General features: G+C 40.1%; 2 protein-coding genes across 2 annotated transcripts; both read left to right on the forward strand.

Annotated features, from left to right (window-relative positions):
- The first annotated feature begins 2,722 nt into the window (after positions 1-2,722).
- Positions 2,723-10,699, forward strand: fip1l1b (FIP1 like 1b (S. cerevisiae)). Its single transcript, XM_061091980.1, has 17 exons — positions 2,723-2,968; positions 3,225-3,279; positions 4,158-4,227; positions 4,337-4,449; positions 4,800-4,864; positions 4,946-5,056; positions 5,240-5,370; positions 6,110-6,228; positions 6,366-6,404; positions 6,496-6,549; positions 7,020-7,116; positions 7,463-7,619; positions 7,738-7,819; positions 8,191-8,246; positions 8,679-8,865; positions 9,579-9,728; positions 10,012-10,699. The coding sequence occupies exons 1-17, from the start codon at positions 2,890-2,892 to the stop codon at positions 10,151-10,153; spliced, it is 1,707 nt and encodes a 568-aa protein (XP_060947963.1). The 5' UTR covers positions 2,723-2,889; the 3' UTR covers positions 10,154-10,699.
- A 2,319-nt stretch (positions 10,700-13,018) lies between these two features.
- On the forward strand, positions 13,019-16,654 carry LOC133024406 (uncharacterized). Its single transcript, XM_061091502.1, has 6 exons — positions 13,019-13,278; positions 13,980-14,122; positions 15,357-15,418; positions 15,507-15,620; positions 15,782-15,880; positions 15,990-16,654. Exons 1-6 carry the CDS (start codon positions 13,171-13,173, stop codon positions 16,112-16,114), a joined length of 651 nt encoding a protein of 216 aa, XP_060947485.1. The 5' UTR covers positions 13,019-13,170; the 3' UTR covers positions 16,115-16,654.
- The last annotated feature ends 1,031 nt before the right edge of the window (positions 16,655-17,685 follow it).

The following is a 17,685-nucleotide window of genomic DNA, read 5'->3' on the forward strand; positions in this document are numbered from 1 at the left end:
CTTCATCTCCTTCATCTCAACATTTGTCCATCTCTTACTTTGGCAAAAACACAAAAAAAATAAACAAAAAATCACATATTTTAATTAGGGCTGGGCAAGTTAACTCGTTTCAATCGAGTTAACTCAAGTGATGAGTTAACTGGATTAATTATTTTATCTTGCATTAACTCAGGTTTGATTATTTATTGTTTTATTGTGAAAGTCAGGCTTTTATTTTGTGAAAGTCTGTTGCTGACTGCTGCAGAACAGGAAAAAAGAAAATAATTGGCGGATAAACAATCGACTTAACTCATCACTTGAGTTAACTCGATTAAAACGAGTTAACTTGCCCAGCCCTAATTTTAATAAAAGGGGAATTTGCAGTGGTCACAGCACCTGCATGTCCAAACTAGCCTGACGTTGTCAGATTCATTATTCTAGTCAGAATATGAGTCTGATACTGTTCCATTGGGCTGTGATTATGGGGCGTGTTTCAACCCATATATACAGGACTGTCTCAGAAAATTAGAATATTGTGATAAAGTTCTTTATTTTCTGTAATGCAATTAAAAAAACAAAAATGTCATGCATTCTGGATTCATTACAAATCAACTGAAATATTGCAAGCCTTTTATTCTTTTAATATTGCTGATTATGGCTTACAGCTTAAGAAAACTCAAAAATCCTATCTCAACAAATTAGAATATTTCCTCAGACCAAGTAAAAAAAAGATTTATAACAGCAAAACAAAATCAAACATTTGAAAATGTCCATTAATGCACTCAGTACTTGGTTGGGAATCCTTTTGCACGGATTACTGCATCAATGCGGCGGGGCATGGAGGCAATCAGCCTGTGGCATTGCTTAGGGTTTATGGATGCCCAGGATGCTTCAACAGCGGCCTTTAGCTCATTTGCATTGTTGGGTCTGGTGTCTTTCAGCTTCTTCTTCATAATACCCCACAAATTCTCTATGGGGTTCAGGTCAGGGGAATTGGCAGGCCAATCGAGGACAGTAATGCCATGGTCAGTACACCAGTTACTGGTGGTTTTCGCACTGTGGTCAGGTGCCAGATCATGCTGGAAAATGAAATCCTCATCTCCATAGAGCTTTTCAGCAGACGGAAGCATGTAGTGCTCTAAAATCTCTTGGTACACAGCTGCATTTACTCTGGACTTGATGAAACACAGTGGACCAACACCAGCAGCTGACATGGCTCCCCAAACCATCACTGACTGTGGGAACTTCACACTGGATTTCAAGCAACTTGGATTTTGCTCCTCTCCAGCCTTTCTCCAGACTCTGGCGCCTTGACTTCCAAATGAAATACAACACTTGCTTTCGTCTGAAACGAGGACTTTGGACCACTCTGCAACTGCCCAGTGCTTCTTTTCCATAGCCCAAGTCAGACGCTTCTTCCGTTGTCTTGAGTTCAGAAGTGGCTTGACCATGGGAATACGGCTATTGTAGCCCATTTCCCGGACACGTCTGTGAACAGTGGCTTTTGATACCTGGACTCCAGCTTCAGTCCACTGTCTTTGAAGCTCCCCCAAATTCTGGAAGCGACCCTTCTTCACAATGCGGTTAAGGCTGCGGTCATCTCTCTTGGTTGTGCAGTGTTTCCTGCCACATTTCCCCCTTCCAACAGACTTTTTGTGGATGTGCTTTGAAACTGCACTCTGTGAACAGCTTGCTCTTTGAGAAATTTCTTTTTGTGTCTTACCCTCCTGATGGAGGGTGTCAATGATGGTCCTCTGGACAGCAGTCAGATCAGCAGTCTTCCCCATACTTGTGATTTAGTTTACTGAACCAAGCTGAGTGTTTTTCAAGGCTCAGGAAACCCTTGCAGGTGTTTCGAGTTAATTAGACGATTCAAGTGATTAGTTGAATACCCTACTAGCATACTTTTTCATGATATTCTAATATTTAGAGATAGGATATTTGAGTTTTCTTAAGCTGTAAGCCATAATCAGCAATATTAAAAGAATAAAAGGCTTGCAATATTTCAGTTGATTTGTAATGAATCCAGAATGCATGACATTTTTGTTTTTTTAATTGCATTACAGAAAATAAAGAACTTTATCACAATATTCTAATTTTCTGAGACAGTCCTGTACAGCCTATGGTTTCAACCGAACCAGGAAAAGAAATGCCTCTTCGCTCAATTGGATAGACCTACAACCAATCAGAGCAACGTAATATGTGACGTATGTCAAGCGACGCATAGTTGTTGTCAGTTGTCTGTTTCACGAGTTTATTCACTATAAACTCGACGGCAAAAACATCTTTTCGATCTACAAATGCCTTGATCGCGTTCCTCTGTTCCTCTTTCAAAATGAATGCGCTGTCGAAGTCTGCTGGAACAGACTCAATCATAGACATCAAAGGCAGCATCGACACATCTCAGCTCTCCAGCGGCAGGCAGCGCTCTTTGGTGACGTGTTTGATTACGTCACTGTAGATCATCTGTCCATCATCGTATAAAGCCCGCCCTGACGATTTGATTGGTCTGAACCGCTTCGGTTCGATCATAGTTTCTCCCCAACGGAGCGATGCCAGACCGAACTTCCCGAACTCAAATGTTCGTCTGGCCCCCAGGCTATGTCCAAACCATACACAGTAAATAAACTGCACATAAATAAAGACACTGTGATCCGAACGTTGAAGGAAGAGACAGGTGCGCTGACTGTCCTCCGGGGAGCGCTGTGTTCGCCGCAGCCACACGGTGACCCCAGCGGGACAACCAGCAATCTCTTCCGGTCCCACGCTGACTCGCATTATTGTTGGTTTGTAGTCGCTTTTCCGCGCCGAAGAGAAGAATCGAGCGTGTGTATAAACATCCCGGAGCTCTGTTCGACACCCATCTGTCCGCAGCTGCAGCCGGTCCACGGCTCCGTGTGCTAGCCGAACATGTCTGCGGAGGAGGCGGACAAAACCACCACCGCTGATGCCAGCGCCGGAGACGAGGAGGAGGAATGGCTGTACGGAGGTAAAACACCAAAGTGCCCTTAAACCTCCGGTCCTCCTGGGGACGTGAACCAGGATATCACCTGCTCTCAGTATCTGCATTCTCCCTGTAGCGTGAAGGGCTGCAGCAGGAGTTAGCATGGAAGCTAAGCTAGCAGCTAGCACCTAGCCGCTTTGGAGCTTTGCGACTTCTGGGTGTTTGTGTCACGTTTGAGTGTTGAACCCTGGGAATAAAGGTGAGATACAAAGATGCAATGATTCACTTCGTTCTGTTTCAGATGAGACTGAGAGCAAGGACGAGGATGAAGAGGCCAAACTGAACGCAGCAGTCAGGTGATTTCCGTCCACACTCAAAACACATGTTCACGTCCACTGCATCGAGTGGTGACAACTGTCAGAGAACACAACACACTCCTCAGGACACACAACCACAGATAGACTGCACAGAACCCTTCAGTTTGACCTGTTTTCATTGTTACTATAGCTTTTACATGATACTTTATGGTATTTCAGTCTGTGTTTTTAATGGTTTTGTCTTTATTCTTTGCTCATTAATCAGTTGTTAAGAACTTTGAATTGCACTTATCTGTATGAAAAGTTTTCCAATTGTTTGCACTTGTTTCTTTTCTTTCTCATGTATTTGACCTTTACGTGAAACAGCTTATGTACAATTGCAGTTTTACACTTTTTAATTTCAATTGATATATGATTGAATTATCAATATAGCGATCTCCATAGCTGCCAGAAAAGCCCCCCCCCCAAAAAATTGCCTTTTTAAGTTAATTTAATACAAATAGTCGTTCAATTAAATGGATTTTACTGAATAATGTAAAATGAGCCTTATTTATATCTCTCAACTAACTAAACAAAATTGGAGGCATTCTTTGCTGTGTTTACAGATGTTAGCAAAGACCGGAATTATCTTTTAACTTCGGATTCAGTTCGGATGTCAAGCTGTAGCTTTTATTGAGCTATTTATAGAGAGATAACTTTGCTTGTTAAAAGTGGAAACTACTGGACTTGATACAGAGCAGGGGGGGTATAGGAGCTACAACCTAACATGCAGATATTGGTATGCAACATATCAATACCAGTGACTGTATCCTTCTAAAACACTTGTGTATATATACTGACATGTAGTTGCTGTTGCCTGAGGATGTCTGCTGTTTGCAGCTTGAAGCTTTATATTTAATACTTCATTGTATCCACAGCGCACCTGCTGATGCTTCCACAGAGGATGATGCTGCTGCACACGCAACAGGAAATGGAGTGGCCTCTGAGGTAGGTCGCTTTCATGCACTCTTACTGCACAAGTTGCAAAGTGTGCTTTATTCCTTTTTAAAAAATTTGTAAGCACACCCATACTTACCTCCCACCTTTGGGATCCCAGGCCACAGGGGAAGCAGCAGCTGAAGACGTGGACAGTGATAGTGACAGCGATGATGACGACGATGACGTCCGAGTCACCATCGGAGACATTAAAACCGGAGCACCACAATACACGTAGGTTTCATTTAAGAGATGTTTTTGTAGATTATAGGTCCAATTACTGGTTAGTTAGAATGAGCTACTAGTCAGATGGAATTTCACTGCAGCTACTGATTGGTAGTCTAACTAAATATGCTAAAAACAAAAGAAATAAGGTCTTTCATATAGTTTTCACACGTAATCTCAGGAAATCATCAAACCACCTTATTCTACATCATGATGAAGTTTACCTTGGTAATACATTTACGTGATGGCCTCCCTAGATATCTTTTCTTGACCATTTAAAAGACAAAGGAAGGTAAAGTTTTGGTATGAAAGTTTTATTCAGAGTGAGCTTTGAACAAGATACTGTTTGTCCATCCTAGAACTTATGGAGCTGCTCCTGTAAATCTCAACATCAAGACAACAGGCTCCCGACCTTATGGACAAGGTATGAGTAAATACTTTACACAGAGAATATGCTGTATGTGGTGTTCATGTCGAGTAACATATTTTGTTGTTTGATTTTTAGTGAATTCAAAGATGAAGGGAGTGGATCTTGATGCTCCTGGAAGCATCAATGGGGTTGCGGCTGTGGAGGCGGACATGGAGACATTTGAAGAGAAACCTTGGAGGAAGCCAGGTCTGTGTTTCTGCTTGTCACTCAATTTTTCAAACCAAACAAATAAAAACAATAATATAGTAATATCATCCTCCAGTCATATCAGTCAATTCTGTTTGCTGTATTTAAGTTGATACTGATAAAGAAATCCGTTATCTAGCATGTATAATATATCACAGGATTATTTTTTCTCTGTGTATGTAGGAGCGGATCTGTCCGATTACTTTAACTATGGCTTCAATGAAGACACGTGGAAGGCGTACTGTGAAAAACAGAAGAGGCTGCGTATGGGTCTGGAGGTCTCTACAGTCAGTTCAGGGACGAGCAAGATCACAGTAAGAAAATCCGATTCTCACATCGTCCCTTTTTCTCCTAACACTCCTTACATTTCACCAGATTTCTGTTTTCTTTGGAAGTCTCTCAATTGCATCAGGTGGTTGGAATAACAGCAGATTACATAATTATGAATGCAACCTTTTTTAAGTCAAATGAGCCCCGAAAATGATAACGTTAATTTTCATTTCTCATGTCTATCACCTATGCTTCTACAGAACATTATTGCAAAGTGGCAACTTCACAACAATGTTGTTTGTCTATATATTCAAGGTGGCTGCAGGGTCCTTAAGTCTTAAATTGTCTAAAGTCTAAACTGAATTTCTGGCCTTAAAGTCTTAAATATGTAAAAACTTTACGTACTAGGTCTTAAATACATTTTGGTAGGTCTTCATTATTTTTATCATTCACTTAACGCTACTTCTATCGACTTATAAAAGAAGTTTTTAGGGGAAAGAGATTTTTTCAATTCATATTTTTAGTGGGGTTATAAAATTAAAGATTATGAGGATTTCCCATTTTGTGTTCTAGTTCGTTATCAACGGTCCACATAATAGTTCTTTAAATAATAATGATGTATGTGACTTTTATTATTATTTTCTTTACTCTTTGTGAATTTCATATTGTTTGTTAATAAGTTTATTTGTACAGCAGTTTTCAGTGCAAAGTGCTTCTCAAATAAAGTTATTATTCTTATAATCAACATATCTATTGTGATAAACTTATCTGGCTCGTTCTTAGGTTCAGCAAGGAAGGACAGGCAACGACAAAGACATATCCAGTTTGCCTGTTCATACCTCGAAGCCAGACTTCACGTCTCCCATCAACATGTATAAGACTACCATCAGCCAGGTCACCAGGTAAGTCTTCCGCTTTCTTATAATAAAATGCACACATCCAGGTTTACTCATGGCTGGTCTGTGTCAGTATGAGTTGATTATTTTAGGGGAATCCATACTCTAAAAACATGAATCTGTTTATTTTTCTAATTCAACAGACACCTCCAGGATTACCAGAATCCCCGCGGTGAAAATAGGTATCCATCTCATGGGCTTTGTGTTTCTATGTTTTAAGGCCAATGTTTCTGTCATCTCCTTTACCCCCTGCCTTTTGTTTCAAAATGGTAGGATCTCTCCCCCTCAGTGGACCGGCCCGCCTGTTCCAGACATGTCCTATTATACGTAAGTTGGCAGTGCTTTGTCCCTACAAGGTGAAATTGGCCTGATTGGGAAAAATGTGCAGATGTTAGAAACAGCAGGGCCTGGTGTTTTTCCAAGGCTCCCTGTTTTGGGGTTCAGTGGTTGATGTGCACTTTAGTAAGAAAATGTCAAACTAGGTTTGAGATCAGTTACAATAGTTTCACCATTGCACAGGGAGCTCTGGGATGGTTATTTGTACATTGTAAAATGTAAGTTTTTATATTAGATACTATTAAAAAGAACAAATCAGACATTATTGCTATTCAGTAGCAGCCTAAAAAGTCCAGCATCATTAGTAGCTGTAATTGTCATCACGTTAGATATGTAATTTATATATAGAAATGATGTTGGTTGCTTACTGTGTGTGTGGTAACAGACAGTGTGTCAATGTGATTGTGTCCTTTGTATTGGATTGTGGTCAGTTCCTTCATATTTTTTTTTTCCACTACCAGGAAGAGCGGTGTCATAGATGTGATTGGTGGACAGACGGCCACCATCAGCCGGGTGGAAGGACGACGCAGACACAACCTGGAGGGCAACAATATCACGGTAAGCCGAAGCGATGGTTGGTTTTTCATACCACGGCGCCTTTACTTACACACAAAAATAAAATCAGCTTTTACTTGTGTTGCGAACCTGGAGTTAGGTTTGGTTCACTTCCCCTGACTTCCACAGTTGGATTTGTAACTTCAGGGGGCATTGTAGATGTAATTTCCAACCAGGAAATTCAGATTTCCTAGTTCAGTTTGAATCCACCAGTTTTCTGTTTTCCTTTTCTGTGTGTTTTTTGTTTCTTTTGCTCTGGTGAATTATTTACCTCTCGCTTTGAGTTACACTGAAATGAAATAGTTCAGACTATGCGTGTTCTCACCCCGACCTCTCTGTCTGTGTGCAGGTGATCTCCGAACACTCCACGTCGGATGCTGAGCCCACTCCAGCTAAGATTCCCACCTTCTTCCCTCCAGGACCTCTTCCTCCGAACATACCCCCACCTCCATTTCTCCCTCCGCCGCCAAATGTCAGCACTGCACCCCCGCTCATCCCCCCTCCCAGTAGGTTCAACTGTCTCAGCTCCGCTCTGTCTTTTTTTTTGTACTTGCATGATTCGGTTTTATGTGTTGAAAACTGACTATTCAATTTGTATCTCCTTCCCCTCTTTCTTCCTCGCAGGGTTACCCATTACTGTCCCTCCGCCTGGGTTTCCTCCTCCACCTAGTGGGCCCCCACCTGCAATCATCCCCAATATGGACAGGTAACACATCTACACACAAGAAAACTAAAGCTTGAGCTACAGATCCATTTAAAATTCAACATAACTACATGAAATAATAGTGAAGATAATGGGATTTTTAGAATCGTATCATCAATTTCTGACTTAATTTGAATATTGTACAACCACATTTATATATAAACAATGTTTTCCATTGTGAAATATTATTTTTAAGAGTGTCCTATAGACTTAAAAAGCACACAAGTCTGACCCAAGTAGTTGCAGTCCTGTTTAGCTTCCTAACATAATTGCATATGGACAAATAAACCTTCCAAAGCTAGACTTGATGTGAAAACAGAAACACACACTCTGATGTACGGCAGCAACATGTAGTCTTTTCTCTGTTTCTACAGTGGCCACCCTGGAGGTTATGATGGACGCCCTGTTCCTCCGTATCCGTTCCCTCAAGGTGAAAAGCTTTGCAGCACAATCTGATTTCCTAACCCCAGCAACACAACAAATTGATATGTGTATATATTTTTGGAAAATATATACAAAACGTCTGTATATCTTGTTATTCACATACAGTTGTGACCACTTATAGTGATCAAAAAGCTTGGGACAGAATCGTTACTATACAAATAATGTTTGTTATCTGCTTATAGTCTTCATTTTAGGTATTTTCATACATGTTTGGACTGTAAAAACAGGCGAGTGCACAGTGTTACCTTTCCCTCTAGTTCCTGGAATATTATAAAGAAGCTAGGCAATTTGTTTATAGTTATCAACTCTTGGCCTGGGAAATGTTCACCATAAGCAGTTTCCACTGTAATTGGGTTTATTGTTCCTAAAGATTAAACGTGCATGTGCAGTGACAACCATGTCCCTTCCCTTTCCTCAGGTGCTTACCCTCCACCGCTTGGAGGTGTGCCTCCTCCATGGCCCCCAATGATGGACAACTCGAAACCCTGGGATTATTATCCTCGCCGAGAAGAAAAGAGGGAGAAGGACAGAGAGAGGCCCAGGGAGAGGACACATGAGCGGGAAAGAGAAAGGGAGCACAGTCCTTCAGCTATGAGCTACACTAGGTGAGTTTACAAAGACACCAAATATGATAAACAAGGTGATGCTCAATGTTTCAAAGAATTATTTAGAGAATTTTTTGAGGTTGGATTTGATCTGATCCACCAGATAAGTACAGCACTGATCCAGGTCTTATTTAGTGAATAAAGTTTCTCTCTTGACATGATGTAGTTACATTAAATAGTTCTTTAACACCTTTATTTTGAAATCCATTTTCTACTATTAGTTGCATTAATTCACTCAACGTGCTGCCAACTGGGTTTTTAATGCCATATAAATCCCTGACCTCATGTTACACGGCATAAATATGATTCTAATAAGTTTCACCCTATGAAGTTCATATTAGAAAATACACTGCTTTCAGGCAAGCACTGAAGTCTGGACATTTTCCCATATGTGACGCTAATGTCAGAGTCAGTTGATCTGGACATTTTCTGGAACTTTTCCCGCCAGAACCAGAGGAAGAGGTGCATTCAATGCATGCGTTTGGCGCCACCTCTTGCCTCAATGTTCTTGAACTGTTCCTGTTGTTGTGAAAGCATCTGACCCAGACAATCTCCTGCTGAGTTCATGTATGATAACAGCTGTACTCACAGACACAGGAAGATAAAATATCTGTGGATTTTCTGTAAAATTCCACCATGTGAATGTGATTCTTTGCTATGCATGCAATAACAATGCATTAAAGAGAAAGCTCATGTTCTTTCGAATTCCACAGCGACGAGGAGCGTTATCGTTACCGCGAGTACCAGGAGCGTGGTGGTTACGTAGAGCGCCATCGTGAGCGGACGAGTCGAGAGAAAGAGGAAAGACACAGAGAGAGGCGGCACCGAGAGAAAGAGGAGGGACGCCACAAGTCCTCTCGCAGGTAAACTAACACGAATAATAACTCAATGAAAAGATGCTCGACAAACTTTATATTTCTGGAACGGTACAGCAACATGTTTTCTGTCTTTTGTTTTGTCTCTTTCCACTTTGACCAAACCTTTGTGTGCTACCAAACACCTGTTCCTTTTGTTACTGGCACCACACTGTCTCTGTTATTCTCCTTTCCCTTGTGCCCCTTCTCCATTTCACTCCACCTTTTATTTTCTCTTCCCCCATTGATCTTCTTGCCTTCCCTCATCTAATCCTTCCCCTTGTGCTAGCAGCAGTAGCAGGAGGAGGCACGACAGCGAGGAGGGCGACAGCCACCGGAGGCACAAACACAAGAAGAGCAAGAGAAGCAAGGAGGGCAAAGAGCCGGGCGAGGAGATCAGCGCAGACCAAGAGAACCAGGAGACCATGGAGTAGTGATGCCGCTACACGTCTTCACTCTCTCTCTCTGTCTCCCTCTGTCCATCCATTCCCCCACCAAGATGAGAGAGAGAGGAGGAAAACGAGAAGATGAGGGCTGACCAACAAAACCAGAAAGTTGCAGAGTGATCATGTGTCCTGTCACGCCCCTCTCCATCAGCCTCCATCCTCCCCCGCTGTCGTTCATCCTCACCATCACTTCAAACAGAGAATTGATGAACCTCGGGGAGGTGGTGAAGGAGGGATGTTTGTCCTCTTTTCATCCATCGCTCCTTCTTTAGCTGACATCAATCTTCAGCCTCCACGTTTCTCTCCCAGATCTTTTCTCTCAGCGCGGCTGTAACAACTGTCCTGCTCAGAGATTTCACTGTGTAATCAGGACGATCAGAGGAATTTTCTCTTTTCCTGTCATTTGGTTTGTTTGTTGTCCTTTCTTTCTTGTAAAAAGACACCGTTAGAGAGCTGTCAGTCTAAGTTCAAGTAAAAAACATTTTTGATAAATTGGCTTTTTGTGGCTTTTTTTGAATAAATACTCCAATAATTCTTCAGTTTCCCAGTAATGATTAATATTTATCTTTCACAGGCATTAAGTAAATGTAGTGTAGTTACTATGCATTGAAGAAATATCTTAATATCATCCCGTACTCGAATATGAGTTTATATTTTTGCTATGTCTCTTGGATGATGGACCTTTCCAGTGCAGAATTCGAGTCAATGTTTAGAATGTAGCATGTTGAAAACAACCATAGTTCCGCCGATGTGCTGAACAGGCGGAAAATACAAAAATATCAACAAAAAGCAGAGAATAAATAGATGATACAAAAAGCAATACAATGTTAATCATCTTATACATAGTTGAGAATTAAAATATTGCTCATTATCAGAATTTTGTATCTGCAGGTTCTAATTAACTCCATCAGCTAAATGTCCATTTAACCCTCCAAAAATATAGAGATTGACTTTATCATAAACTCTGCACCTTATTTAGTAAAAACGTACAAGTTTTTACTCTAAGCTAAGACTATTTCTTGAAAAGATCCTCCACAACAAGCTAGGACGTCATGCATGATTATAATTTTTTACTTAAATATGACCTTATTTCTAACATTTCATCGGTGAGTGAACTGTTGAAAATGTGACTAAAGGTAAATTCTCAGACACGTCACATGGCATCTTTGTCCTGTACACGTGCACGTGTTTAGTTAACGTTTGTGTGTTTTCAACATGTTCTCAAATGGTCACGTTTACGTATCTGAGGATCAACACGCAGAGCAGTTATCAGCAGGAGAGGTCAAAGCTCAAGTTCACTGCAAAATAATGTTTGATTTTAAAATACTGCAACAGAAAGGCCTTCTTTTCCTCGGCTGCAACCTATGAAGTAATTATATTTAATTTTAGGTATAATTTGGTGTGTTTCAACCTCTTATGTCCTCTCTATCAGGTGATCATCTTATAAAATCTTATAAAATGTGATGGATTGTTTTAGATTTAGCTATTTCCAGTTTAAAGTATAAAGTAGCCACAAATAGCACCAGATTAAAACGCTCCCTTCATGTTAATGCATCAACCATGAGGCAGTCATAGTTTGACGAAGTGATGCCGGCTTCAGGTGCATCTGGCTTTTTCACGTTTTTCATCAGCACTTAGGCTATTGAGTTTAACCAGGCAGCTTGGAAACAGTAGTTTAATGACTGTCTCATTGATCTATATAATTATTTACTTTCTTATCAATTAATTATGTAATTAGGGCCCGAACACCGAACAGTAGGAGACAGTGGGAGGCCCTATTCAAATTGTAGGATTGATTTAAAATCCCAGAGCCCCCTGGTGGCTACAGGAAATATCTTGTTTTTTGAACACACTTTGATGTATTCCTCCTAATCCACTGACCTCAACCATGTCAAACTATCAAATGGGTCTTAGGGCATTGGTATTGTAGGTTTAAGATTACTGGGACCTTTCTTCAAACAACATATCAATGGTGTGGCATCAAAATTGCTGTAACTTCCGTGTTCATGGGTCTTTCTCTCCAAACCACATTTGTGTACCAACAGCCCCCCTGCCCCCCTGCAGACATTCAGATGGTTGTTAGGAATGGGCGTGGCAAAATAACTGACCAGCGCCACGTAAAGACAGCCCCTGCACCATGATTGGCCGACATGTACAAATATCTATAGGGACATGTGTTTTTTCACAACACACATGTAAGTTTACCGGATAGATGTGCTAGACGAGACAGGAAGCCCGCCATTTTTGTCATATTTTCATTTTTTGTTTCATTAATTCATTTAATAGCAATTGATAGTGGGGGTATTTATTTGTTTTACCTTACATCTCCCTATTTTATACATTTCCTTAACATCATTTAAAATGAATTATGTATACATTTACTGTTGAAAACTTTGTCTTTATACACTTAAATACTTACCATTACTTTTTTCCACATCGTGACACTTAAATTTAACCCTTTTTTTGGGGCATTTATAAGAAATGCATATAAATTAGGTAAATTAGTTTTACATTTTATCACGACCTCCACTTTATGTATGTTCGCACACATTAACACATCAAAACACACTAATGCTCACATCTCCACATCTAATGTACTACAGGGTTGTTTCCCATGGAAATTGCACAATGTAAAAATATATTAATTGAATGAAAGCATGAGAAACGGTTTAAACCTTTTTTATACTGATTGCGTGTGTTCATTAGTTTCATTGCACGATCAGAAAGGATTATGGGAGATTTAATAGAGGCCATTAACATTCATACAGTGTACAGCCTTAACAAAGCTCCTTGTTGTATTTGAATGGATCAAAATTCCTAACACAGGGTCAAAGTCTCCCTGCCCTCTCCCCCCCGGTGCTGTTTGCTCTGGTTACATGAACTCACACAGAAGAGAGTAGAGGCCTTGGATGAAGACATTTACCTGGAGACGACATAAAAAGGGCCTCAACGCACAGGAGCCGCAGAAGAGAATCCTGAGGAGAAAAGAGAGTAGAGGCATCTAGATGATGAAGTGTGTTGTTGTGTTGCTGAGTCTCCTTTCAGTGGGACGCTCGGCTCCTGAGAGCGGCTGCGACGGTCTGGTTCAACCAATCACAATCAGCAATGAACAGGTATGTGCTCAAATTTGCATCTTATTTTTTTCTTTTCAGTCCTTTAATAAAATGTATTATTGATTATTATCTCCTAAACAGTAAAAAAACAACATGAAACTTAGAATAAACTATCCCTTCACATCAACGAGTGGATCCTCTTCCATGCTGCGACACCATGTTTCCATGGCAGCCAGCAGGATTTTACGTTACCTGAATGCCCCCCCTAGTTTCTTCTACACACTTGGAAAGATTACAGAAGGATTGGTTTGTTGTATGCCATCTGCAACCTCAACACCAGATTTAGCTTATTGTTGCACAATGGTCTTTTAAAGATAGGGTTGGTAATCCTGGAAAAACTAGGATAGCAGGCTTTGACTTGAAAAAATGCAACCACATCTATACATCCATCCCACCCCCTCCCATCGGCCCTCTTGTCGAAGCTACACCCGCAAAAACACATGAACGTGCACTGACTGACAGAAGCCGACTTTTCAGGAACTCGCTCTCTAACTTTGGGCTATCGTCTCTGATTCAGCAACCGAACATTTCATTTGGTCGTATGAGGGCCACAGACTCTGGCTTTTTTCCTTGTTATTATCAGATGACTTTATTTATTGATGGATATAAGAACATGAGGGGGATTTCAACAAATAAGATTTAAAAAAAAAAGAGGTTGAGAAACACTGACAAATATACTTTGCTCTGTCCGTGTGATCCAGATGCTTGGTAGGTGGCTGTACATCGGGGGGAGCACTGACCTCCCGGGAAGCCGCTCGCTGGGCCACCTGCTGACCAGTGTCTGGTTGGACATCGCTGCCACTTCCCAGAGCAACATCCTGAACATCATCCAGACTCAGAGAATGTAAACCCCCACACTGACACCACAAACCTGTTATAAGTACCTCTGTCCGATAAGCACACCATGGGAATTTACATAGAGTGGACCTCAGAGCAATTTGTAGCTGCTATCGTAAAAAAATAAACAAGGAGGAAATATATTTCTTCCAACTTTATATTTTATCAATGCAAAAGTTCAAACTGTTGTGGGAATTTTGTATTTAATTCCCTGGTGAGGAAATAAACCATCAGACTGAGTGATCGATTCAATAATCTCAAAGTATTTAATTAATGGTCAAGAAACAGTTTACAGAGAATAGATTTGAACACAGACAGACAGAGTTACTGAGCACACTTGGCCAAGCGGGACAGAATCCTCAACACCCCTGCAGCTATCAAGAATCTGACAAATGGCGAAATGAGATGAGCCAGCTTTTATGCACAGCTCAAGGGTTCCACGTCACACTTCGATATCATGCAGGCAGGACATGTCCAGTGGGCAGACTCAGTCAGAGAAGGGGCAAAACCCCCCCTCTCTCCTGAGTGTATATAGACACTGGGCAGAACACCAAATAGTCACAAGGACATTTAGACTCAAACTCAATAACATTTCCTGATATCAGGCAGATGCAAACATTAGTAGAATTTATATAAAATGATGTTTCTTCAGGTCAATCCAACTGAACTTTGAGCATAGCTATGTCAGGACAGGAGGATATGTTACATTTCAGAAGAGGACAGGTAGATTCAATCATTTCCACGACACAAACTAAATAGATTTGCTTGGGCCAGACTGACAGCTTATAATTGTGTGCATATAAACATATGTCATCATTGCCAGTTTGTAGAGCCTCAGTTTCCGTCCAGTATTTAGCATGTTTGTCGACAGATGTTGTATGTATAGACGTTTTCAGCCATGAACTGGAAAAAGTCTGGAACCAATTTTCTGGATATTTTCCAGACTTTCCCTGTCATATATGAAGAGCTCAGATGTGTCCACAACAACAGTACTTAATGTATAAAATCGTTTGCGGAGACAACGTGTTTTGGTGGACATCGCATCGACACCAGCGTTGGCCCTTATCACACAAAGAACCTAAATCTCGTCGTCTTTCCAACTCGACATCTTTGTTGGTGTCCTCTACGTGTATGACATCTCTTTGTTGGCATCCTAAGAAAGTTCCGGAAAGTGCATCAGAATACAGTCGACTCTCTTGTGGTATTAACTTCTGATGCCGCTTTTATTTTCTTCCTCACAGATTCGGTGATTGTTCGAGCTTAAACTACAACGTGACCTTTGAGAACAGCACGATGTTAATAGGTAAGTGATGAACAGCCATCGTGTGAGTAGGATCCTACAACCTGCATTAAAATACATTCAAGCTCCTGAAGTGTGCGTGTTTTTACAGAGCAACCTTTCTACCTGAAGGAAGTCTATCTGCCGACTGACTGCTCCGACTGTCTGGTCGTCTATGAAGAAGTTATCTCTGGCAAAGACACGTTTACCAGTCTTCTGCTTTTCAGTAAGAAATACTCAGCTCTAAAACTGTGAATTAACTATTTTTTAACAAAATAGTTTTTTGATGAAATCACTCTACACCAGGCAGCTATTATTTGGGAAACCTGATAAAGGATGAACGGCTTTTGTAAGACATACAGATAAAAAAACGTCCTTATTTTCCAGGCAGGAGAAAGAGCGTCTCTGCCGTCCCTCAGGAGATGCTCATGAGACAAGCAGAATGTCTCCGCATGCAGTCGCCCATAATGATAAACCCCAACTACGGTGAGATTTTCATCTTAATAATTTTGTCTCTGTCTGCTGGGCCTTCATAATATGACTCAGAGATGTTTGCTTTGTGACTTATTATTGTTTTTAATGTGCACATGCACAGAAATCTGTCCGGACAACATCCAGCCCTCAGAGGGACTCAGCGCCTTCAACTCTTTGTTTGAGGCCAAGATGCAACATCGAGTTGCGAGACTTCTGGACAGTTTTTTTGATATGTTTGTGAACTGATTTATAATTAGCGTCGATTTGTGTCATTTTGAATGAGTAAACATACATTTTTACTGATAGACAGTAACAGAATGTAATAAATACAGTAAATAATTAAAGTTTTAGAGGTAAAATGTAGTAGTTGCTTTATTTTCTTCTCATTATTGTAACTTAACAATAAATGGATACAAAGATTTCATATTTGAATATATCCAAATGTCACAAGTACATTTCCATACACTTAAAATTATGTTTTACTCCAATCAATGAGTACAATATAAATACAATCCCTGTCACTCAATTACACACACTGTTATATTATAAACAGGTGCATATACAGGAAAGAAAGAAATAGAATTCAATATTCATAGACTTATTTCTTTTGGTTTGGCATAACAATAAATGGACCCTTGAGGCTGCTGATCAATTATTAGCAAATTAAGTTATAGCTGATATGTGACAAAATTATCATTAATTTTCTGCATATTTGGAGATGTGTTTTTGCCATTAAGAGATATAATATGTAACAATTCTTCATTAAAAATAACCAGACCTATGATACTTCTTTTACTTGTGTCCTGTTATTGTTTTGATTGAGGGACACCAAGCAGCCAGGTGACATATTGCACATTTAAAGTCCAATAGCCGCTCTCCTATTGGCTCTTTTTTGGTCTCCACCATCTTCTGGAGGGTTTTGCTCTGAAAAACTTCTTCAATTGAATCTCAAGCCAGTTATTTGTCATTGGATTTCCATCTCATGTAAGGGTGTTCTCAGATTAGTTGTGAAACTAAAAACCAATATACATTCCACTTTCTCTAATTACATTAAATTACATAATTTTTACTGCATTACATGCATTTGACGGCTTCATATTCTTGCAGATTCAGGTAAATTATACAGAATATAAATAACACATTATTTATGATTATTGTTATGATGGTACTATGATTATGAACTTACAAGTTAAGGTGTGATAAGGAAAACTAACTGAACTTTATGTGAAGAAACTAAAATCCCCACCCACCTGTATCAGGTATAGGGTTGCAAAATTCCGTGAATATTCAAAGTGGAAAACTTTCCATGGGAATTAACGGGAATATACGGGAATTAATGGGAATTAACGGGAATAAACGGGAATAAACTGGAAATGTTGTGGGTAATTTATACTAACTGTATTTACCTTTTCATATACAGACATAAATATAAACATTTTGTTTGGTCATAGGCTGATTTGGGCCCTGAGGAAACTTTAGGCACTTGACTATATGCTTCTGCATCGTTGTGTCATTCTTAACATAGGTCTTTGCACAGTATTTGCAGATGTACACAGCCTTTCCTTCTACATTGGATGAGGTGAAATGCCTCCACACATGAGATAGTGCACGTGGCATTGTTCTGTAGAATAAGATGAGAAAAAAGTTTGTAAAAAACGCTAATGCAATGCCAGAGATATAAATAGTTGGCCAAACAATTGGAATCTTCTGTAAACATATTTTGCAATTGATGGATAAACGTATGGAAATAGGCTAGATGAACAGATGAACAATCCTCAATCAGCATGCTAATATATTTTCCCCAGTAATATCATCGA

Source organism: Limanda limanda, chromosome 2 (assembly GCF_963576545.1).
Source record: "Limanda limanda chromosome 2, fLimLim1.1, whole genome shotgun sequence".
Lineage (NCBI taxonomy): Eukaryota > Metazoa > Chordata > Actinopteri > Pleuronectiformes > Pleuronectidae > Limanda > Limanda limanda.

Excerpts from the sequence above, each read along its gene's own strand:
- LOC133024406 (XM_061091502.1), top strand. The coding sequence starts at position 13,171 with ATGATGAAGTGTGTTGTTGTGTTGCTGAGTCTCCTTTCAGTGGGACGC. Across the intron at positions 14,123-15,356 it reads ATCATCCAGACTCAGAGAAT|ATTCGGTGATTGTTCGAGCT; the intron begins GTAAACCCCCAC and ends TCTTCCTCACAG. Across the intron at positions 15,621-15,781 it reads TACCAGTCTTCTGCTTTTCA|GCAGGAGAAAGAGCGTCTCT; the intron begins GTAAGAAATACT and ends CTTATTTTCCAG.
- fip1l1b (XM_061091980.1), top strand. The coding sequence starts at position 2,890 with ATGTCTGCGGAGGAGGCGGACAAAACCACCACCGCTGATGCCAGCGCC. Across the intron at positions 6,405-6,495 it reads AATCCCCGCGGTGAAAATAG|GATCTCTCCCCCTCAGTGGA; the intron begins GTATCCATCTCA and ends TCAAAATGGTAG. Across the intron at positions 8,866-9,578 it reads TCAGCTATGAGCTACACTAG|CGACGAGGAGCGTTATCGTT; the intron begins GTGAGTTTACAA and ends CGAATTCCACAG.